The 25,142-nt window shown below is 39.9% G+C and overlaps 2 protein-coding genes across 4 annotated transcripts in view; one reads left to right on the top strand and one right to left on the bottom strand.

Annotated features, from left to right (window-relative positions):
• scaper (S-phase cyclin A-associated protein in the ER) overlaps positions 1-17,687 on the top strand; it is a 146,084-nt gene extending 128,397 nt beyond the window's left edge. For all 3 annotated transcript variants that reach the window (XM_061970390.2, XM_061970392.2, XM_061970391.2), the window contains 4 exons: positions 54-203; positions 9,785-9,976; positions 15,355-15,403; positions 17,223-17,687. In XM_061970390.2, coding sequence (XP_061826374.2) covers positions 54-203; positions 9,785-9,976; positions 15,355-15,403; positions 17,223-17,320 — 489 coding nt within the window. In that variant the 3' untranslated portion in view covers positions 17,321-17,687. The remainder of the gene's footprint in view (positions 1-53; positions 204-9,784; positions 9,977-15,354; positions 15,404-17,222) is intronic.
• Positions 17,688-18,470: 783 nt separating this feature from the next.
• Positions 18,471-24,921, bottom strand: isl2a (ISL LIM homeobox 2a). The gene is made up of 6 exons (XM_061969342.2): positions 24,846-24,921; positions 23,831-24,020; positions 23,486-23,745; positions 21,123-21,412; positions 20,764-20,931; positions 18,471-18,984 (listed from the first exon to the last, which is right to left on the bottom strand). The coding sequence occupies exons 1-6, from the start codon at positions 24,907-24,909 to the stop codon at positions 18,868-18,870; spliced, it is 1,089 nt and encodes a 362-aa protein (XP_061825326.1). The 5' UTR covers positions 24,910-24,921; the 3' UTR covers positions 18,471-18,867.
• Positions 24,922-25,142: the final 221 nt, after the last annotated feature.

Below are 25,142 nucleotides of genomic sequence, written 5' to 3' on the forward strand. Positions count from 1 at the left end.
CAATTTGCGTTAATTTACTGCGCTGCACACTGACACTGTGTGCCATCTCTTAGACTGTTCTAGGAGCTGAGGGCCTGTCGCTCGCTTTTCGCCACATCGTCAGCTCGCTGCTGTGGTATTGTACCCAGCATTCTGCTGAAGAGCTGCTCCATGAAGTCATTATCTGTGTGGGATACTTCACGGTCAATCACCCGGACAACCAGGTAAAACTACAATTGTATGCGTTTCCCTCTTGCTCTACTGTAAACATGGATGCATACAACTGTGTCCATTTACACAATCTAATGAGAGTAATATAAGAGATGCACCCTAAATTCATCAATATGTTATAGGTATTAATTCAACAATATGTTTATTGTTATTGTAGTTTCCAGTGGTGTCAAACTGCATCATTTGTGTTACTGTATTTGTCTATATGACCACGTGTCAACACATAAGATATCATATAAGTATTAATATATTCAAGTATTATAAGCTTACCATTTGTGGTTTTATAGAACATATTAAAACAATAAATGTCTATTTCTTCACACATTTTGTTTTGTAATTAATATAATATCTGCTATTATACTTTAACATGTATGTTTTGTGATTGTTCTGAATGTACTGTTTTGTTTTTTTTTATTACTTGAAATCTACCTTGTTTATTTTTTATTTTAGATTTTCATTTAAGGTCTTAAATGTGTTGGATTTTTTTCCCCATTAGACAAATTGAGTCCTCTTATAAATCACTTGCAGTTAGGAGTCATTTGATTACATGACTGACTGATAATGTATTAAAAATCAACAACACAATGATGTATACAGTACAGGCCAAACGTTTGGAGACACCTTCTCATTCAATCTTTATTTTCATGACTATTTACATTGTAGATTGTCACATCAAAACTATGAATGAACACGTGGAGTTATGTACTTAACAAAAAAAGGTGAAATAACTGAATACATGTTTAATATTCCAGTTTCTGTCCATCAGTGTGTGAATGTGTGTGTGAATGGGAAATAGTGTCAAAGCGCTTTGAGTACCTTGAAGGGTAGAAACGGGCTATACAAGTATAACACATTTGCCATTACTACTCACTGCAGACTTCAACGTAATAAAACATCACTTACTGTACAATGTCTGCTCTCATTGGGATGCTGACTGTCAGGATGTTGATATATTCCCGTTTGGACAAAGAATTCATCATAATCCTCGCGAAGGGTTTAAAATAAATAAAAGGTGGGTGCAAACCAGCATTTTTCGCATGTCTTTCTTGCCATCGCCGGGTCTAAATAGGCTGTCAAAATGTACCACCTTCTCAGTTGATGTCTCCATCATTTTACTATCCAGGTGAAAGGCATTCTTTTATATCCATCCATGTTTTACCGCTTGTCCCTATCGGGGTCACGGGGGGTGCTGGAGCCTATCTCAGCTGCATTCGGGCGTAAGGCGGAGTACATGACTGACTGATAATGTATTAAAAATCAACAACACAATGATGTATACAGTACAGGCCAAAAGTTTGGAGACACCTTCTCATTCAATCTTTATTTTCATGACTATTTACATTGTAGATTGTCACATCAAAACTATGAATGAACACGTGGAGTTATGTACTTAACAAAAAAAGGTGAAATAACTGAATACATGTTTAATATTCCAGTTTCTTCAAAATAGCCACCCTTCGCTCTGATTACTGCTTCGCACACTCTTGGCATTCTCTCCATGAGCTTCAAGAGGTAGTCACCTGAAATGGTTTTCACTTCACAGGTGTGCTTGAAGCTCGTGGAGATAATAGTCATGAAAATAAAGAAAACACATTGAACGAGAAGGTTGTGTCTGAACTTTTGGCTTGTACTGCACATCAGCATCTCCCTGTATGTGGTCTTTGTGGCCTCTATCGTCCCTCAAAACGACCCATTGTCGCTCCACAACATACGCACGTCAGCCTTATATCAAATTAATGGACAATACAGAAATGATGTGCATGAGCAGACCTTGCTGTGTAATTGGCTGTCATGCATGGCCCTTCTTTAGAGGCCCTGATCAGCTACAGTTGGCTGCACCCTGATTATGTTAAACTTGACTGGCACAGACACCAGCCTTTAACCTTTGACACATCACCGATGTCCTTTTAGCAATTTATTAGCTGTTCACTGATTCTAATCAGCCTGATTTTTCACTTCGAACTAAAGAAAGCCACTGGCACTGTACAACTTAATTCTTACTGTGGCCCTACCCATTTCAATCATTGTTATGTTCAGAATCAGCATTTGTCAGGGATTGGGGAGCCAATTTGCATTTCATATTGAATAATTGAATGAAGGCCGATGATTAAGTTAAGTGAGTGACAGATGATTTGTCTCAGTGTGTGCATAAAGGCGATAACAGAGCAGCCGTGCGTGACCCCATTTGGAACAACAACAAAAAAACATGTGTGTTGCTAATTTGGTGCAAAATCACTAAGACATGAACTCCTGTCAGAGAGTCATGAGAGAGAAAAAGTCATTAGAATTGCTGTTAAATCATATTGGACTTTTAAGATTTCCTCCAGCTTTGGTCCGGTCGTGGGAGCGCATCTGTTGAGGATGAATTTTGAGCGTTTCTTCTGCTAATGCAAGCACTGGCACAGCACAAAAGCAAGCCAACCCCAGGCCTGTGCGGTCGCCGTCACTGCTGAGTCACCGGTAGCGCACCAGCTAATGTTTGTATGTGTGCTGTAGAAATGAACCTGCTCTTAAAAAGCATAACTTTGAAGCATAAGCCAACCGCCCCCGCTCTCAAACCCTGCCAAAGGGGCATCAATAATTCACTTTGTCACACAAAAAGGCAGTGCAGGAGCAACATATGTACTTGCTGGTGGGTGCTACACTGAGCCATGTAGCCATATGTTTCATTGGAGGGGGTGTGTGGAGGTCTTTGCACAGTGTGAAAACAACATGTTAGGCACCTGACTTCTTGTCCTGTACAGATAAATGCACTTGTGTTCAAATACAGTGATTCATTTGTGAATCATCTGATGTGATGATCTGTGGAATCTTTGAACTGGCGGAACTGTCATTGAAAAGTGTTGACGTGTTAATCCACCTGCTTGTTTTGTCTGCCAATCTTAAAAGAAACTTTTTTATTTTTTCAAGCACATGGAAAGTACGTGGAAAATGACCACACACACACAAGGGGTTAATTTCAGGTAGCATTTGTAGGATTTATGAATGAGATGACATTGTTTACTCTGCCCTGGCTACTCAGAGCGAGTGTCTCCCCGCCTGCGTTTGCTGCCAAAAGTGTTTAGTTAATGCTAGCAAGCAACATCCCCACAAACCTCCCTAGCCCAGCCTTATCTACGGGGGTCATCCCTCTTCTTCCCATTCTCTTTGAGGGCGTTTCCTCTGCCCTCCAGGTCCAAGCATGAGCTTTCGGTCTGTAATTCCCGCTAACCTGATGTTGAAACGCTCCCTTCAGCGTCCTATTACTGCCGAGAAAAGCAAGCCCGCGGGGGTTAGTGCAGCTCGTGCAGACCGTAGGGAGCCAGCAGCAGGGAATGTTAGACTCTGCATCACCCGGCAAAGTAAACACACGCAGACAGACACTCTCTCCGCCGACTGGCAGAAGAGCGCCTGATTGTTAGCTCCGTCTGTGATTTACACTTCAAGGGTGAACGCAGGTCCAACCCCATTTGAAGTGAAGCCGAGGACTTCTTTTTTTTTTTATCCCTGCAAAGCTTTTGAGAAGATCGAAGGTTGCATTTGTCTGGAAAGCTGTCATCTGCATGATTCCACAGTGGGATTATCAGCAGGGAGATCTGGGATGGGATGATGGTGTGAGATAAATAACTTTGTCACTTTATTGAATAAACACACACATCTATGGGGTTTCTTCAGACAGCTGACAATTAAGTCAAGTTGGAGTCTATGTCAATGTCTGCATTGCTAGAATCCACTTGTTTACGTAGCCGCCGGCACGTGTCTAGATAAACGCTTGTAAACAGTTAATTGGCCAACTTGGCTTTGTTTGTTGTTTTGTGGTGCGGCTCTTCCATCTTATCAGTGACGATATACATTACATATACGGCCATGGTTCCTGTGAAGCCCTTAGGCCAGGCCTGGGCAATAAATTTGACTCGGGGTGAGGGGGGCAAATTTAGAGAGGGGGCCGGTGTATCTATTTTTATGAACACTAATACAAAACCTCACAATGTCTGATTGAAAACTAAAAATGTTATGACAGACCGCCTTAAAAACGTAATCGAATTTTAATTTTTTTTATTGAATGAGACACCCAGAATGTACATGAAAATAAAGAATGTGTGATTTACAATATTAACTATGAAGGATAAAACACTGAATATTGACAACGTATGAACGCCACACCCCCTCTCCATCCACATATTTTACAATCAAGCAAAACTCAACAAAAATGCAACAAACAGTGAAATATGAACGTGAAGGGTAAAAAAAACCCACTTACAATCTGATATATGTGATACATCACTAAGCTTTAGAACTTTGTTGTAAAAATCTCCTTCCGCGTCTGTCCCTGACACCCACATTTCAGCTGCTGTGACTTAGATTACCATAGTAACTAATTAGATGACCATAGTAACTAATTAGATGGCCATAGTAATTAATTAGATGGCCATAGTAACTAATTAAATTACCATAGTAACTAATTAGATGACCATAGTAACTAATTAGATGGCCAGAGTAACTAATTAAATTACCATAGTAACTAATTAGATGACCATAGTAAATAACTAATTACCACTATGGACTGGACTCTTACTATTATGTTGGATCCACTATGGACTGTACTCTCACAATATTATGTCAGACCCACTCGACATCCATTGCATTCGGTCTCCCCTAGAGGGGGGCGGGGGGGAGATTACCCACATATGCGGTCCTCTCCAAGGTTTCTCATAGTCATTCACATCGACGTCCCACTGGGGTGAGTTTTTCCTTGCCCTTATGTGGGCTCTGTACCGAGGATGTCGTTGTGGCTTGTGCAGCCCTTTGAGACACTTGTGATTTAGGGCTATATAAATAAACATTGATTGATTGATTGATTGAATTAGATGACCATAGCAATTAATTAGATGGCCATAGTAACTAATTAGATGACCATAGTAACTAATTAGATGACCATAGTATTTAATTAGATGGCCATAGTAACTAATTAAATTACCATAGTAGCTAATTAGATGACCATAGTAACTAATTAGATGACCATAGTAACTAGTATATCATGCAAAAGTGCAGATTCCAAGCATTGAAATACTTAGTATAGTTGAAGACTTACGGTCATTAGAAAACATCACTGCACATCATGGCAGCTACACTTTACATCTTAAACATCTAAAAAATATATTTGGGGATGTCTGGCGGGCCAGATTGAAAAGCTTAATGGGCCTTCATTTGCCCAGGTGTACCTTAGGCCGTCCAGACACATTGACGAATGATTGTCTCCTCCTTTTTTGTGACGTCATACATTTGCTAATTATTAGATTGCAGAGACAAATTAAAAGCACTGACCACTTTTTTTAAAGATGTAAACATTAGGTACATCTGCCTCGTACAAATAAAACTTTATGCAGTTACTGCTTGCACACCATTTTTTTTTTTTTCGCCGCCAGGAGTTTATTTGCGTTCCAGAACGTTAACTTTAGCACACACTTTGTTGTCATTGTAGACAGTGAGGAAGTTATGTCATAAAACGCAGCACTGTTTGAAAGCGCCAGCTCTCTGAGCTTAAGAAAGAACAGAACAGCCAAGACGTTGAGTTTTTTTTTCATGGTCAGTGTTCCATGCGGGCCAGATGTCTGGGTTCTGCTTTTTATGATGTCAGGCTACACTCTTGGACCCAATTGGGAAATATATCACCACCGTTTTGTTTTCTAAGTGGAAGCCAATTCAGGCTACAGAAGTGCTGAAAGTTGGTTGATTGGCTATGTTTATATTTTTTACTTCAGGTTGTACGTTGTTTTTCTACCTCCAGGTGTTTTTTTTTAGCTTATGGTTTATATTTATTTATTCATTTGTTTGTTTATTTATCAACTACCGTATTTTTTGGACTATAAGTCGCAGTTTTTTTCATAGTTTGGCCGGGGTGCGACTTATACTCAGGAGCGACTTATGTGTGAAATTATTAACACATTAGCGTAAAATATCAAATAATGGTATTTAGCTCATTCACGTAAGAGACTAAACGTATAAGATTTCATGGGATTTAGCGATTAGAAGTGACAGATTGTTTGGTAAACGTATAGCATGTTCTATATGTTATAGTTATTTGAATGACTCTTACCATAATATGTTACGTTAACATACCAGGCACGTTCTCAGTTGGTTATTTATGCCTCAGATAACGTACACTTATTCAGCCTGTTGTTCACTATTCTTTATTTATTTTAAATTGCCTTTCAAATGTCTATTTTTGGTGTTGGGTTTTATCAAATATAAATAAATAAAATGCGACTTATACTCCAGTGCGACTTATATGTTTTTTTCCTTCTTTATTATGCATTTTCGGCCGGTGCGGCCTATACTCCGGAGCGGCTTATACTCCGAAAAATACGGTACATAGGGATGATTACACTGAACCACTACCATTTATAATACAGTGGGCATTTCTTGGAAATAAAAATTTTAAGTTTCAGAGTCAAATAACTGTAAAAAGAAGTTAACTATTATGCAAAACCAACTTTTCTTACCTATTGGTACTTGCTGTTATTTGTTTGGGATCTGCATAAGTCCTGAAAAGTAGAAATCAAGCCATAGAAGCATTGCATTTATAAAACAATCTTGCCTTCCTTCATGCTTCGGCCAAACAACCTGTGCTATCACAACTTGGGAAAACCGTCAGCGAATTACCCATATATGGTATAAATGTACCCTGAAGGCATTGCACGGGTTTGACATTATAGTCCTCGCTGTAGTCAACAATCTTCTTCTTTTTCTCTATCCTCCATGGACACACATCCTCCCCTGTTGCCATTTCTAATATAAAGTAATTTATCGTTATCACTTATATCTGTCAGTAGACTCGCTATGGAAGCGCTAAAAAACACAAAATAGTGGACAGGGATAATAGCAGAAGTGGAGGCACGAAAATAAGACAAAACAGCACATCCTGAAGAGAAGTTCAGAAAGTGGCTCAAAAACGGTCTGTAGAACAATCTATGCAGAATGTTGACTAAAGAACCACCATTACATATTATTTAGACCTCAGGGAAGTGTTTTAAATGTAGAATAAAAAATCATGATATGACCCTTTTAAGATGTAGGGAACAATAAAACATTTGGTCTTAATTGGCAAATGAAATTAAAAAAAGGACAAGCTAAACCATAAACGTGTGTATGCACGTACAACATTTAACACTTTTAGCATATCAGTATACAGAATTATATTATGGAATGGATTAAGCAAAGAGTTCAACAATGTACTACTCTCAAATTGTTTGCAAGGCAGAATAATCCTGGTAAACATCTTAGTTATTTATCTAATTGTGTGGAAATAGAAGATAACCTCTGTGAAACATAAACACCTAAACTCTTAATCACAAGTCTCATTGCTTTGAAGGCGAGTATGCTTATGTCACATCCAGAATGTGAGTGAATGAACGAGTGTTGTCAGTTCTCACTATAAAGTGCTTTGAGTGTCTAGAAAAGTGCTTTATAAAATCTAATCCATTATTATTATTCTCTTCACATCACTTGCTAGAGCTGCTCCTGTAGGCAAATCACATCCACCTATGAAGTCATGCATGACTTGTCCTCCAAAGTGCTGTGGAACTTTAGGAGCGGATTCAATATTTCATGAAATTTTAAAATAAAATAAAATCTTAGGACCGTTCTACTTTAGAGTTTTCCCTGTCAGTCCTCTGACTGGAGTTTCAACTGCATAACTGGACTATCTCTGATGTTGCTGCCAGTTTGTCTGCGGGCAGCGTTCCACTGTGCATTTAAAATGAGTGAAAAGTAGCACAAATACACCAGAACTCCACACGCTGAAAATAAGCAGCGCTTGTATGACACCTGACTTTAATGTCCATTAGTGAATGAAGTGACCAGTGATTCCTGTGTGAAAACCTCTTATTGAGTTAGACAACTTGTTGGGATTGAACGTGCATCCTGGTGCACGTTCTTATCCTGTTTCCATCAAATAACAAGCATTTCCTTTTTCAACTTTCCTAAAGCTTCCAAAAAAAAACTGAACTGTACCACATTTTGGCACCTTTCCATAGCGGATGGCTAACACAACTGTGGAGCAAGACCAACACAAACACACTTTTTTTTTTTAAATAAATAAAAACTGTTTACAGGAAGAAGTTGGAAAAAAATGACAAATCAAGAAATGTCCTCCAGTGAAAAAAAATGTCAGTGTTGCTATGATGTCATCGTTCAATGTTTACTGTTCCCACCTGTACTAAATACCATCTTATTTCTACTGCCTGCTGGAAATGTAGAAGACCTCTCCTAAGTTGACTATAAAATGAAGTTTTTTTTAAACCTGCTAAACTAACTTCAGTTATGCCAATGGCAGAATTAAATAGGAAAATCCCACAAATTTGCTCCAGAAATGTTTCTATTTAATTTTTTTCAGGCAGGATGGGAGGTTATTGTGTTTTCTGAAAATAGGCTCAACACCATTTTTTTTAAATTACATTAAATTTAAAAAAAAAAAAAAAAAAGAGTACTCTACACCAGTGGTTCTCAACCTTTTTTTCAGTGATGTACCCCCTGTGAATTTTTTTTAATTCAAGTACCACCTAATCAGAGCAAAGCATTTTTGGTTGAAAAAAAGAGATAAAGAAGTAAAATACAGCACTATGTCATCAGTTTCTGATTTATTAAATTGTATAACAGTGCAAAATATTGCTCATTTGTAGTGGTCTTTCTTGAACTATTTTGAAAAAAAAATAGGTTTTTATTTATATTTATAAAGGATTTTTGAGTTGTTGCTATTTTTAGAATATTTAAAAAAAAAAAATCTCACGTACCCCTTGGCATACCTTCAAGTACCCCCAGGGGTACGCGTACCCCCATTTGAGAACCACTGCTCTACACCATTAAAATAAAGTACTCAACACCATTTAAAAAAAATAAAAATGTACTCAACACCATTAAAAATTTTTTACTCAATACCATTTAAAAAAAAATGTAGTCAACACCATTTAAAAAATTTAAATAAATAATGTACTCAACACCATTTTAAAAATATGTTATTAAATACCATTAAAAACAAATAAAAATAATATAATAATAATAAATAAAAGTACTCAACACCATTTTAAAAAATGTTAAATAAAAACATGTCCTCAACACCATTAAAAAAAAAATCAAATAGTTTACTCCCAGACAAAACTGTTTTTCTGTTTAGTCATTTTCTGGCTCCAGAAACATTATTGTTGTGTAAAGAAACGTACAAAACAAGGCAGATTTGATGAGATGATAGTGAAAACAGAGGAGGACAGAGTACAGAACCTTCTTTGGACCATCAGATGAGGCTTTAATACCACTGGAGGAGATGAGATGATTGACAGGCCGTAAAGTAAAGCAAGATCCCAGCAGGGGAAGTTTGCATGAATTGACTGCTCATGTCTGCCCCCTATCTGCCAGAGTAGGTGTGTGTGGTTCCACCTGTGCACAAAGGTGAAGTCCTACTCTGTCATTAGTGCTGGCAGAGGAAGAGCAAAACTTAGTGTTTTATAACCTGTAATTGTGCAAGTGGAAGACTTAATGGCTGCTTGTTGTTGTTTTAGTGCTGGATGTGTGATTTACTGCTGACCTGCATGTCTTCCAGGTGATCGTCCAGTCTGGACGTCAGCCCAGCGTCCTGCAGAAACTGTGTCAGCTGCCCTTCCAGTACTTCAGCCACCCACGCCTCATCCGCGTGCTCTTCCCCTCGCTCATCTCAGCATGCTCCAACAACGCACCCAACAAGGTCATCCTGCAGCAGGAGATGAGCTGCGTGCTGCTGGCCACCTTCATCCAGGTACGCCACCTTCATCCAGGTAGAAGACCAAACACACCTTCATCCAGGTAGAAGACCAGACACACCTTCATCCAGGTAGAAGACCAAACACACCCTCATTCAGGTAGAAGACCAAACACACCCTCATCCAGGTAGAAGACCAAACACACCTTCATCCAGGTAGAAGACCAAACACACCTTCATCCAGGTAGAAGACCAAACACACCTTCATCCAGGTAGAAGACCAGACACACCTTCATCCAGGTAGAAGACCAGACACACCTTCATCCAGGTAGAAGACCAAACACACCCTCATTCAGGTAGAAGACCAAACACACCCTCATCCAGGTAGAAGACCAAACACACCTTCATCCAGGTAGAAGACCAGACACACCTTCACCCAGGTAGAAGACCAAACACACCTTCATCCAGGTAGAAGACCAAACACACCTTCATCCAGGTAGAAGACCAAACAGACCTTCATCCAGGTAGAAGACCAAACAGACCTTCATCCAGGTAGAAGACCAAACACACCTTCATCCAGGTAGAAGACCAAACACACCTTCATCCAGGTAGAAGACCAAACACACCCTCATCCAGGTACACCACCTTCATCCAGGTAGAAGACCAAACACACCTTCATCCAGGTAGAAGACCAGACACACCTTCATCCAGGTAGAAGACCAGACACACCTTCATCCAGGTAGAAGACCAAACACACCTTCATCCAGGTAGAAGACCAAACACACCTTCATCCAAGACCAAACACACCCTCATCCAGGTACACCACCTTCATCCAGGTAGAAGACCAAACAGACCTTCATCCAGGTAGAAGACCAAACACACCTTCATCCAGGTAGAAGACCAAACACACCTTCATCCAGGTAGAAGACCAAACACACCCTCATCCAGGTACACCACCTTCATCCAGGTAGAAGACCAAACACACCTTCATCCAGGTAGAAGACCAGACACACCTTCATCCAGGTAGAAGACCAGACACACCTTCATCCAGGTAGAAGACCAAACACACCTTCATCCAGGTAGAAGACCAAACACACCTTCATCCAAGACCAAACACACCCTCATCCAGGTACACCACCTTCATCCAGGTAGAAGACCAAACACACCTTCATCCAGGTAGAAGACCAGACACACCTTCATCCTGGTAGAAGACCAGACACACCTTCATCCAGGTAGAAGACCAAACACACCTTCATCCAGGTAGAAGACCAGACACACCTTCATCCAGGTAGAAGATCAGACACACCTTCATCCAGGTAGAAGACCAAACACACCTTCATCCAGGTAGAAGACCAAACACACCTTCATCCAGGTAGAAGACCAGACACACCTTCATCCAGGTAGAAGATCAAACACACCTTCATCCAGGTAGAAGACCAGACACACCCTCATCCAGGTAGAAGACCAGACACACCCTCATCCAGGTAGAAGATCAAACACACCTTCATCCAGGTAGAAGATCAAACACACCTTCATCCAGGTAGAAGACCAGACACACCTTTATCCAGGTAGAAGATCAAACACACCTTCATCCTGGTAGAAGACCAGACACACCTTCATCCAGGTAGAAGACCAAACACACCTTCATCCAGGTAGAAGACCAAACACACCTTCATCCAGGTAGAAGACCAGACACACCTTCATCCAGGTAGAAGACCAGACACACCTTCATCCAGGTAGAAGATCAAACACACCTTCATCCTGGTAGAAGACCAAACACACCTTCATCCAGGTAGAAGACCAGACACACCTTCATCCAGGTAGAAGACCAGACACACCTTCATCCAGGTAGAAGACCAAACACACCTTCATCCAGGTAGAAGACCAAACACACCTTCATCCAGGTAGAAGACCAAACACACCTTCATCCAGGTAGAAGACCAAACACACCTTCATCCAGGTAGAAGACCAAACACACCTTCATCCAAGTAGAAGACCAAACACACCTTCATCCAGGTAGAAGACCAAACACACCCTCATCCAGGTAGAAGACCAAACACACCTTCATCCAGGTAGAAGACCAGACACACCTTCATCCAGGTAGAAGACCAAACACACCTTCATCCAGGTAGAAGACCAAACACGCCTTCATCCAGGTAGAAGACCAAACACACCTTCATCCAGGTAGAAGACCAAACACACCTTCATCCAGGTAGAAGACCAAACACACCTTCATCCAGGTAGAAGACCAAACACACCTTCATCCAGGTAGAAGACCAGACACACCTTCACCCAGGTAGAAGACCAAACACACCTTCATCCAGGTAGAAGACCAAACACACCTTCATCCAGGTAGAAGACCAGACACACCTTCATCCAGGTAGAAGACCAAACACACCTTCATCCAGGTAGAAGACCAAACACACCTTCATCCAGGTAGAAGACCAGACACACCTTCACCCAGGTAGAAGACCAAACACACCTTCACCCAGGTAGAAGACCAAACAGACTTTCATCCAGGTAGAAGACCAAACACACCTTCATCCAGGTAGAAGACCAAACAGACCTTCATCCAGGTAGAAGACCAGACACACTTTCACCCAGGTAGAAGACCAGACACACCTTCATCCAGGTAGAAGACCAAACACACCTTCATCCAGGTAGAAGACCAAACACGCCTTCATCCAGGTAGAAGACCAAACACACCTTCATCCAGGTAGAAGACCAAACACACCTTCATCCAGGTAGAAGACCAAACACACCTTCATCCAGGTAGAAGACCAAACACACCTTCATCCAGGTAGAAGACCAAACACACCTTCATCCAGGTAGAAGACCAGACACACCTTCATCCAGGTAGAAGACCAAACACACCTTCATCCAGGTAGAAGACCAAACACGCCTTCATCCAGGTAGAAGACCAAACACACCTTCATCCAGGTAGAAGACCAAACACACCTTCATCCAGGTAGAAGACCAAACACACCTTCATCCAGGTAGAAGACCAAACACACCTTCATCCAGGTAGAAGACCAGACACACCTTCATCCAGGTAGAAGACCAAACACACCTTCATCCAGGTAGAAGACCAAACACACCTTCATCCAGGTAGAAGACCAAACAGACCTTCATCCAGGTAGAAGACCAGACACACCTTCATCCAGGTAGAAGACCAGACACACCTTCACCCAGGTAGAAGACCAAACACACCTTCTTCCAGGTAGAAGACCAGACACACCTTCTTCCAGGTAGAAGACCAGACACACCTTCATCCAGGTAGAAGACCAGACACACCTTCATCCAGGTAGAAGACCAGACACACCTTCATCCAGGTAGAAGACCAGACACACCTTCACCCAGGTAGAAGACCAAACACACCTTCATCCAGGTAGAAGACCAAACACACCTTCATCCAGGTAGAAGACCAAACACACCTTCATCCAGGTAGAAGACCAAACACACCTTCATCCAGGTAGAAGACCAAACACACCTTCATCCAGGTAGAAGACCAAACACACCTTCATCCAGGTAGAAGACCAGACACACCTTCATCCAGGTAGAAGACCAAACACACCTTCATCCAGGTAGAAGACCAAACACACCTTCATCCAGGTAGAAGACCAAACACACCTTCATCCAGGTAGAAGACCAAACACACCTTCATCCAGGTAGAAGACCAGACACACCTTCATCCAGGTAGAAGACCAGACACACCTTCATCCAGGTAGAAGACCAAACACACCTTCATCCAGGTAGAAGACCAAACACACCTTCATCCAGGTAGAAGACCAGACACACCTTCATCCAGGTAGAAGACCAGACACACCTTCATCCAGGTAGAAGACCAAACACACCTTCATCCAGGTAGAAGACCAAACACACCTTCATCCAGGTAGAAGACCAAACACACCTTCATCCAGGTAGAAGACCAAACACACCTTCATCCAGGTAGAAGACCAGACACACCTTCATCCAGGTAGAAGACCAGACACACCTTCATCCAGGTAGAAGACCAGACACACCTTCATCCAGGTAGAAGACCAGACACACCTTCATCCAGGTAGAAGACCAAACACACCTTCATCCAGGTAGAAGACCAAACACACCTTCATCCAGGTAGAAGACCAGACACACCTTCATCCAGGTAGAAGACCAAACACACCTTCATCCAGGTAGAAGACCAAACACACCTTCATCCAGGTAGAAGACCAAACACACCTTCATCCAGGTAGAAGACCAGACACACCTTCATCCAGGTAGAAGACCAGACACACCTTCATCCAGGTAGAAGACCAGACACACCTTCATCCAGGTAGAAGACCAGACACACCTTCATCCAGGTAGAAGACCAGACACACCTTCATCCAGGTAGAAGACCAAACACACCTTCATCCAGGTAGAAGACCAGACACACCTTCATCCAGGTAGAAGACCAGACACACCTTCATCCAGGTAGAAGACCAGACACACCTTCATCCAGGTAGAAGACCAGACACACCTTCATCCAGGTAGAAGACCAGACACACCTTCATCCAGGTAGAAGACCAGACACACCTTCATCCAGGTAGAAGACCAAACACACCTTCATCCAGGTAGAAGACCAAACACACCTTCATCCAGGTAGAAGACCAAACACACCTTCATCCAGGTAGAAGACCAGACACACCTTCATCCAGGTAGAAGACCAAACACACCTTCATCCAGGTAGAAGACCAAACACACCTTCATCCAGGTAGAAGACCAAACACACCTTCATCCAGGTAGAAGACCAAACACACCTTCATCCAGGTAGAAGACCAGACACACCTTCATCCAGGTAGAAGACCAAACACACCTTCATCCAGGTAGAAGACCAGACACACCTTCATCCAGGTAGAAGACCAGACACACCTTCATCCAGGTAGAAGACCAAACAGCGTAAAGGAGAGCTTCTGCATCCTGGCTGATTGACAACATGAAGTCTGTCAATGTGTAACTGGCCACCTTTTCTTTATTGTTGTAGTCTTACAAAGATGGATGTCTTCCTGGCTGCCACTTCTTCTCCTCCCAGTAAACATCTCCTCTCCTTTATCTTCTTCTGATGTTTGCACAGAGATTATCTCCACTGACCTGCTATTGTCATTCCTCTCAAACAAAGTCAGAATGCACCTCGTCTTGCCCTCATTGTTGGCAGCATTCCTTCCTCAAGTGGGAATCCTGCGAGCATACACCAACAGTTGTGGGACTCCTCCATAGGACCTCAAAATCAGACATTTTTGCAGCAATGATGTTTGCTCACAAAGTCTTGATGCTTGCTGGCTTCATGCACTGAACACAGAAGACATGGTTCACTTATACTAGGATCCTAAATGTCTTGTTAGGATGAAGACCTGAAACCGGAAGCTGCGTCCCAAAGTTCAGTGCACTAACTTCTGGCTTTGTCTTTTTATTTCCAGGATTGTGCTGCCAGCGAGAAAGATTCAGACCCCAAAACAAAGCAAAGTGGTAAATCTGTCATGCATTTTTCTTCTTTTTTTTGGTATTTCTATCTAGTTTGTTTGTTTTCGTAATTATTTATTCATATTTTCACATTTTACCTATCCGAAATATTTCTTGTTTTTTCATTTTGACTCTTCCATAAGGAAGGCTTTTTAAAAACACTCAGTCAGGTGAAGACATGTACAAAAGCCAAAAGCAGTGAAGTTGTCACGTTGTGTAAATGGTAAATAAAAAGAGAATACAATGATTTGCAAATCCTTTTCAACTTATATTCAATTGAATAGACTGCAAAGACAAGATATTTCATGTTCACACTGAGAAACTTTATACTTAGCAAATATTAGCTCATTTGGAATTTGATGCCTGCAACATGTTTCAAAAAAGCTGGCACGAGTGGCAAAAAAGACTGAGAAAGTTGAAGAATGCTCATCAAAGACTTATTTGGAACATCCCACAGGTGAACAGGCTAATTGGGAACAGGTGGGTGCCATGATTGGGTATAAAAGCAGCTTCCATGAAATGCTCAGTCATTCACAAATAAGGATGGGGCGAGGGTCACCGCTTTGTCAACAAATGCGTGAGCAAATTGTTTAAGAACAACATTTCTCAACCAGCTATTGCAAGGAATTTAGGGATTTCACCATCTACGGTCCCTAATATCATCAAAAGGTTCAGAGAATCTGGAGAAATCACTGCATGTGAGCGATATTACGGACCTTCGATCCCTCAGGTGGTAAAAAAAAAAGCCACATCAGTGTGTAAAGGATATCACCACATGGGCTCAGGAACACTTCAGAAAACCACTGTCAGTAACTACAGTGTGTTGCTACATCTGTAAGTGCAAGTTAAAACTCTACTATGCAAAACAAAAGCCATTTATCAACAACACCCAGAAACGCTGCCGGCTTTGCTGGGCCCGAGTTTATCTAAGAAGGACTGATGCAAAGTGGAAAAGTGTTCTGTGGTCTGACGAGTCCACATTTCACATTGTTTTTGGAAACTGTGGACGTCGTGTCCTCCGGACCAAAGAGGAAAAGAACCATCTGGATTGTTCTAGGCGCAAAGTGTAAAAGGCAGCATGTGTGATGGTATGGGGGTGTATTAGTGGCCAAGACATGGGTAACTTACACATCTGTGAAGGCACCATTAATGCTGAAAGGTACATACAGGTTTTGGAGGAACACATGTTGCCATCCAAGCAACGTTATCATGGACGCCCCTGCTTATTTCAGCAAGACAATGCCAAGCCACGTGTTACAACAGCGTGGCTTCGTAGTAAAAGAGTGCGGGTACTAGACTGGCCTGCCTGTAGTCCAGACATTGAAAATATGTGGTGCAATATGAGAAGGGAGACTGTTGAACAACTTAAGCTGTACATCAAGCAAGAATGGGAAAGAATTCCACCTGAGAAGCTTCAAAAATGTGTCTTCTCAGTTCCCAAACGTTTACTGAGTGTTGTTAAAAGGAAAGGCCATGTAACACAGTGGTAAAAATGCCCCAGTGACAACTTTTTTGCAATGTGTTGCTGCCATTAAATTCTACGTTAATGATTATTTGCAAAAAAGTTTCTCAGTGTGAACATGAAATATGTTGTCTTTGCAGTCTATTCAATTGAATATAAGTTGAAAAGGATTTACAAATCATTGTATTCTCTTTTTATTTACCATTTACACAACGTGACAATTTCACTGGTTTCGGGTTTTGTAGAACAAAAGTGTTTAATAAAAGACATTCTAACACACTCATTCAGGTGAAGCTACACACACACACACACACACACACACACACACATAAAGTGTATTACATCTCCATCTCCCACTTGCAGTGCACCATCAGCTGGATTACTGTGAGTTGCCCAACCGCTTCCCAAGAGACCAGTGGGACTCGGCTCTGCAGTTTTTCCTCAAGAAGCAAGAGGACTAAAGGCAACTTTCAGCAACTTTCAGTATCTGGACTTTTTTTTTTTTTTTACTGTATTCAACTCTCTAAATCCATTAAAAAAAACGTTAAAGCCTTATTCCAAGTGTGCACATGCTAGGAAAGAAGTGTACCAGCAATTTGCACACATGACTTTTTGTATATTAAAGTGGAACAAGACGGTTGTTTCTGTTTTGGAAACGTTAATTTATTACATATTTTGTATTGGTCACTCATGTTGTTGTAGCTGCCGTCTTTATCATTTCTTTCCCAAGAAGGCAAAATGTGTATAGTTGATCATACGGACTAAAATGTTTATTATTTTCAAATGTATGAATGTACATAATAAAAGTGTTTGTGTTCTTTCCAGCAACTTTTGTTGTATTTATTATTTAATCACCAAATATTGATGTTTAAATACATCCAGCAGTACTGGGTGGCCTTCATTAACTCCTATTTAAGTGTATTTTAGTTTCACTTTTTCTCTTTTCATCCCTTTTTATTTCTAAATTGTCTGTTGAGACATTTGTATTGAAAATGCCTAAATCAGTCATTACATTTTAGAGCGTTTCTTTTATTCATTGCAACATGTTTGTCTTTTTTTAGGATCCATATGCAGGGTCTTACAGGGTCACTACATTTTTAAGGTTGCAGATTAGCAGATAAGACAATGCAAGTTGCAGCTTGAATTAAATGTTCTAAATATTTAGGGTAATAAAGCATGTATTTAAATGTAGTGTTGCACATGTTGAGGGCAGCAGAGACGATCTTAACACCTCAGCTTTGCTCCTTCAATAAATCTCCGTTTTCCTCCACTGATAAAAAAAGCGGATCTTCCTAAACAAATTGTTGAGGTGTCAGGTGTCAGGTCCGGCTTGACCTGCCTGCCTGCCGCCTTTGTCCAGCGGCTATTTGCCGGGCAACATTCCGACTGGAAGGAAAATAAACCCAGGACACGCCACGATGCTTCCACTGAGGGCGTGGAGTCAGCGCTCCCACGCACACACACTTTAAACGTGTGTTTGGTTGCCAGGTGATGCCAGATCCGATCATATCTAGACATTTAGAAATAACACTCTTTAAAATGTTTTTTTTTTTTTTACAATCCAAAAATAATTTAAAAATTAAACACGTTATTTCGCTTTATTTTCCATTTTAAGCAAACTATTTCATTGTATTCCTTTACATTTTAAGCAGGCATATTTATCGCAGTCCTTTTTTTTGGGTTATTTGACGCGAAGGACCAAATGGATTCTAGAAGTGTCTTTTTATTGGCAAGGTTGGCGTGTGTCTTCTTATAATAAATAGTAATAATAATAAGTTATTTCCAAGAGCCTTGTTGTGTGTCTTGAACATTTAAAGAGTCGATAACGTCATGCACATATGATCCACACGCGTGGGGAAGATTGTCCACACGTTCGAATCCCCACATTGTCCACTTCAGGAGCGACAAGAAGAAAAAAAGTGGGAATCTTTTCCTCCGTGATACAAATCCACGTCAACATCGTCTTGTTGAGGCTTCGAGCGTCAGGTGACGTCATCACGTGACGTCATCACGTGTCCACTGGACTGGGAACCATGCTGTTCGGTGTGTCCGGTAACTGTGACGACAGAGAAGTGACGTCACTGGCAGACGAGTTCCCCAAGGAGCCCGACTCCGAAAAAGACATCTGATGGAACATGAAGGGAGTTTAAAAAAATAAAAATGATACATTCGTTATTTATTTATTTTTTACAGAAATATATTACAAAATAAAAGACGTCAACATGTTTGATTTGAAACTTAAGAAAAAAATGTTCACACTTATTTTGCGCTCAAACGTTTGACTAAAAAAATAAAATAACTTTCAATCAATGAAGCCATGTTTGAACATCAGATTATGACACAAGTTGATGCAATTAAAATGCAGTTCACCTGAAAAAAATATCTGTAGTAAATATATTTTGAGGCAAAATAAATACATATTTTATTACACAAACACAATTAGAAATACAAATGTTTATTTTATAAAAGCCAAATAAGGTATCCAAAATATTAAGATCACCTCCTAGAAGTAGTTCTTTTTATGCAATAACAATAATATGTTCAACGAATGAACTTGATAAAAATATGAACACAAAGTTTAAAATGTTAAATCATCAGATTTATGAAACATTATGAAATATCTTTCTTACAATAATTTTATGTGTTTTTAATTTAATGTAATTATTGCATAATTTTTAGGATTCAATGAACTCTATTGTGCTGCATATGAATCTAGTGTGATTCCTAAAATAATGTACTCATTTAATTTAAAAGTATATTTTATTTTGTTAGAATTATCATTTCAAATTCAAAATACTTGTGTGTGTATATATATATATATATATATATATATATATATATATATATATATATATATATATATATATATATATATGCACAATTACTACAGGATAAATAAATAAGAGGGATGCAATGATGAGGCCTTCAATAAAAAATGTTATATTCAAATTTTATTTTATTTTGTGAGAATTATCATTTCAAATTCAAAATACTTGTGTGTATATATATATATATATATATATATATATATATATATATATATATATATATATATATATACACAAACAAGTATTTTACTCTTATTTATCCTGTAATAATTGTGCATATATATATATATATATATATATATATATATATATATATATATATATATATATATATATATATATATATATATATATATATGTATATATATGCACAATTATTACAGGATAAATAAGAGGGATGCAATGATGAGGCCTTCAATAAAAAATAATGTTATATTCAAATGAAAACAAGTTGACTTATCTTAATAAAATAATCAAACTCACTGTCTAAAAATATGAAAGGTCCACAAGTATTTTGAATTTGAAATGATAATTCTAACAAAATAAAATATACTTTTAAATTAAATGATTACATTATATATATATATATATATATATATATATATATATATATATATATATATATATATATATATATATATATATATATATATATTCAATTCATCCAATTCCAACATGTTTAAATCGACACATGTCAATAAATTCAGTATTTTAGCAGAGTTTATTATTGTGGTTGTACGTTGCGCAGCGGTCGATGTGTTTGTAAAATGTTGGACGTAAATTGGACAAACGAAATATCATAGAAACATTTCCATTTTAATCATATTTACATTTGTGTTGTTGTTACTAACATTATGTTTGAATTTATACATGACAGGATCATTTTTTTTAAAGGTCAACATAGTCATGCCCTAAACTAAAACCTCAATATTAACAAAATAAGAGTGATGTACGAATAAAATAGTGCTGTCATCCTAATTAATATCTTTAAAAATTGCTTATTATTCTTTATGTCTGTCTTGCGTGGGTGCTGGTGACATTCTGCATCTTATTGTTATTTTCTTGTAGTTTCTCACCAGTTGTTGGAAGACGGGCTGGTCCAGGTCGCTCTGCAGGGCGAAGTCACTCAGGCTCTTCCACGGTGCTTGGTAGGTCTGCACCTCCACGGTGTTGCCCTGCACGGAGCTGTCGTGGCGGATTGGACTTCCGGCCACGAGTGGCGTCCCAGTGAGGCCCTGCAGGTTCTGCACGGGGAGAGAACAAAATTAATTAATCGCATAAAGCAGTTTATAAATTCCCAAAGTAGGGAGCAAAAATTATCAAAATAATTTATATATATATATATATATATATATATATATATATATATTTTTTTTTTTTTTTTTTTTTTTAATTTTTTTATTTTTTTGCCAATATGTATTTATTTGCGCCGCACCGTCTTGTCGTCGTGCTGCTGCAGCTGCAGCTGCTTCATCAGGATGGATCTCTTCTTGTCCTTGCAGCGTTTGTTCTGGAACCAGACCCGGATGACGCGGGGACTGAGGCCGGTCATCTCCACCAGCTGCTCCTTCATCAGCGCGTCGGGCCGCGGGTTGGCGTTGTAGCACGTGCGCAGCGTGTGCAGCTGCTTCTCGTTCAGCACCGTCCGCACCCTCGTGGTCTTCTCCGACGACTTGTGCACGTGGTTCCGCTGGTGCGGGGGGTGCCGCACCGACACCACCGGGCCTGCGGGGACGGAACATCAATTGGTGGTAATATTTGATATTTATCTGCTAACATGAAATGTACCTTTTTTTTTCCCAATGCAGTTCGGTTGCACACAAAGTGGGAGTTATATGCCACAAAATGTATGAAAAAAAAACCAATTACTATAAAATTATAAATAGTGCAGGCCCATAATTACCTGAAGTGGGCCGAATATCATAAATAGTGCAGGCCCATAATTACCTGAAGTGGGTCGAATATCATAAATAGTGCAGGCCCATAATTACCTGAGGTGGGCCGATTATCACAAATCGTGCAGGCCCATAATCACCTGAGGTGAGCCGAATATCATAAATAGTGCAGGCTCATAATTACCTGAGATGGGCCGAATATAATAAATAGTGCAGGCCCATAATTACCTGAGGTGGGCCGAATATAATAAATAGTGCAGGCCCATAATTATCAAAGGTGGGTCGATTTATAATAAATAGTGCAGGCTCATAATTACCTGAGGTGGGCCGAATATCATAAATAGTGCAGGCTCATAATTACCTGAGATGGGCCGAATGTAAGAAATAGTCCAGGCCCATAATTACCTGAGGTGGGCCGAATATCATAAATAGTGCAGGCTCATAATTATCGGAGGTGGGTCGAATATCATAAATAGTGCAGGCCCATAATTATCAAAGGTGGGTCGATTTATAATAAATAGTGCAGGCTCATAATTACCTGAGGTGGGCCGAATATAATAAATAGTGCAGGCCTATAATTATCAAAGGTGGGTCGAATATAATAAATAGTGCAGGCTCATAATTACCTGAGGTGGGCCGAATATCATAAATAGTGCAGGCCCACAATTATCGGAGGTGGGTTGAATATAATTAATAGTGCAGGCTCATAATTACCTGAAGTGGGCCGAATATGATAAATAGTGCAGGCCCATAATTATCAAAGGTGGGTCGAATATAATAAATAGTGCAGGCTCATAATTACCTGAGGTGGACCGAATATCATAAATAGTGCAGGCTCATAATTACCTGAGGTGGGCCGAATATCATAAATAGTGCAGGCCCATAATTATCAAAGGTGGGTCGAATATAATAAATAGTGCAGGCTCATAATTACCTGAGGTGGGCCGAATATCATAAATAGCGCAGGCCCATAATTATCGGAGGTGGGTCGAATATAACAAATAGTGCAGGCTCATCATTACCTGAGGTGGGCCGAATATAATAAATAGTGCAGGCCCATAATTATCAAAGGTGGGTCGAATATAATAAATAGTGCAGGCTCATAATTATCGGAGGTGGATCGAATATAATAAATAGTGCAGGCCTATAATTACCTGAGGTGGGCCGAATATAATAAATAGTGCAGGCCCATAATTATCAAAGGTGGGTCGATTTATAATAAATAGTGCAGGCTCATAATTACCTGAGGTGGACCGAATATCATAAATAGTGCAGGCCCATACTTATCGGAGGTGGGTCGAATATAATAAATAGTGCAGGCTCATAATTACCTGAGGTGGGCATAATATCATAAATAGCGCAGGCCCATAATTATTGGAGGTGGGTCGAATATAATAAATCGTGCAGGCCCATAATTACCTGAGGTGGGCAGAATATCATAAATAGTGCAGGCCCATAATTATCGGAGGTGGGTCGAATATAATAAATAGTGCAGGCTCATAATTACCCGAGGTGGGCATAATATCATAAATAGCGCAGGCCCATAATTATTGGAGGTGGGTCGAATATAATAAATCGTGCAGGCCCATAATTACCTGAGGTGGGCAGAATCTCATAAATAGTGCAAGCTCATAATTATCGGAGGTGGGTAGACTATCATAAATAGTGCAGGCCCATAATTATCAAAGGTGGGTCGAATATAATAAATAGTTCAGGCTCATAATTACCTGAGGTGGACCGAATATCATAAATAGTTCAGGCCCATAATTATTGGAGGTGGATCGAATATAATAAATAGTTCAGGCCCATAATTACCTGAGGTGGACCGAATATCATAAATAGTTCAGGCCCATAATTATTGGAGGTGGGCCGAATATCATAAATAGTGCAGGCCCATAATTACCGGAGGTGGGCAGAGGTCTTGCGTGGACGTTCCCGGGGCTAAGCGGACTCCCCGCGGAGCTCCCATCCAGCAACAAGGCATGGTCGGCCCGACACAGCAGCTCGTCGTCCCGCACCGTGAACTCGTCCCCGGGCAGGAGGTGTCGGCTGCAGGCGGAGCACCGGAAACACTCCACGTGGTAAACACTTTCTCTGGCCCGCATCACCAAGTCGCTGCTGCAGAAGCCCGCCTTGCAATTTGCACATTTTATGCCAAACAACCTGCAAAATAAACATGAAGTATGAGAAAGAAAGAAAAAAAAAGAAAAAAACCCACGTGGTAGGAGTGTGGGCGATGACGTCACACCTGGTGTAGTCTCGTTTACAGTAAGTCTTGCCGTCCCGCACGAAGCACGTGCAGGACTCGTCCAGGTGCTGGCGGCACTCGGCACACTTCAGGCAGGCTGCGTGCCACTCCAAGTCCGGGGACACCCTCAGGATGTACTGGTCGTGGATCTGACTCCCACAGCCCACGCACATTGCAAGTCCTGGTTTCTCTGCGGAAGTTTTTAAAAACCACACACATTAGTCATAATAAGACATGAATTACAGGAATACATTAGTTATAACAATAATAATACATTAGTCATAATAATAATTTAGTTATAATAATACATTAGTTATTCCTGACTGCTTATTCATTGTAATCATATTTTCTTCTCTATTTTTGTTGTTGTTGTTTTTATCCAATTTGATTTTATTGTTTTGATTTTGTACGGTGTCCTTGAGCGCCCAGAAAGGCGCCTTATAAATAAAATGTATTATTATTATTTATTATTATTATAATAATACTTTAGTTGTAATAATTCATTAATTATAATAATACATTAGTTATAACAATACATTAGTTATAATAAAACATTAGTTACAATAATACATTATTATAATAATATATTGGTTATAATAATACATTAGTTATAATAATACTTTGCGTATAATAATACATTAATTATAATAAAACATTATTACAATAATACATTAATTATAATAATGCATTAGTTATAATAATATATTAGTCATAGTAATACATTCGTTATAATAATACATTAGTTACAATAATATATTAGTTATAATAATATTTTAGTTATAATAATATATTAGTTATAATAATATTTGAAGGCCCGTGTGAGGTAGATCACGGTGTAGAAAATGTGTCATAAAGCTGCGCAATTCTTGGAAGTAATCCGGTGGTAAAAAAACAACAACATGTCAAGTGTTGCGTGACTCATCTTAGCCGGAACATAGTCGGACTTGTAAAGATTCTTCAAGACTTTTCGGGCTTGTTTTCAAGGCATAATAAAGTCATGTTTGCGAGGACTTACTTGTGGAATGATCGCCCATGTCACCCGGGAACGCGGCATGGAGCAGGAGGTCCACCAGAGGCATGGAGCAGGAGGTCCACCAGCGGCATGGAGCAGGAGGTCCACCATGCAGGAGCAAGTCTGTCCCCCGGCTGATGCTCACACTTGTGTGAGAGGAGGGACACAACAAGGCTTACACCGACCAGTGTGACGTATGCAGACCTTGGACCTCTGTGGGTCCACGCACACACACACACACACACACGCAAACACGCACCCACACACACACACACACACACACACACACACACACACACA

The sequence above is a fragment of the Nerophis lumbriciformis genome, linkage group LG10 (assembly GCF_033978685.3).
Source record: "Nerophis lumbriciformis linkage group LG10, RoL_Nlum_v2.1, whole genome shotgun sequence".
Taxonomy (NCBI): domain Eukaryota; kingdom Metazoa; phylum Chordata; class Actinopteri; order Syngnathiformes; family Syngnathidae; genus Nerophis; species Nerophis lumbriciformis.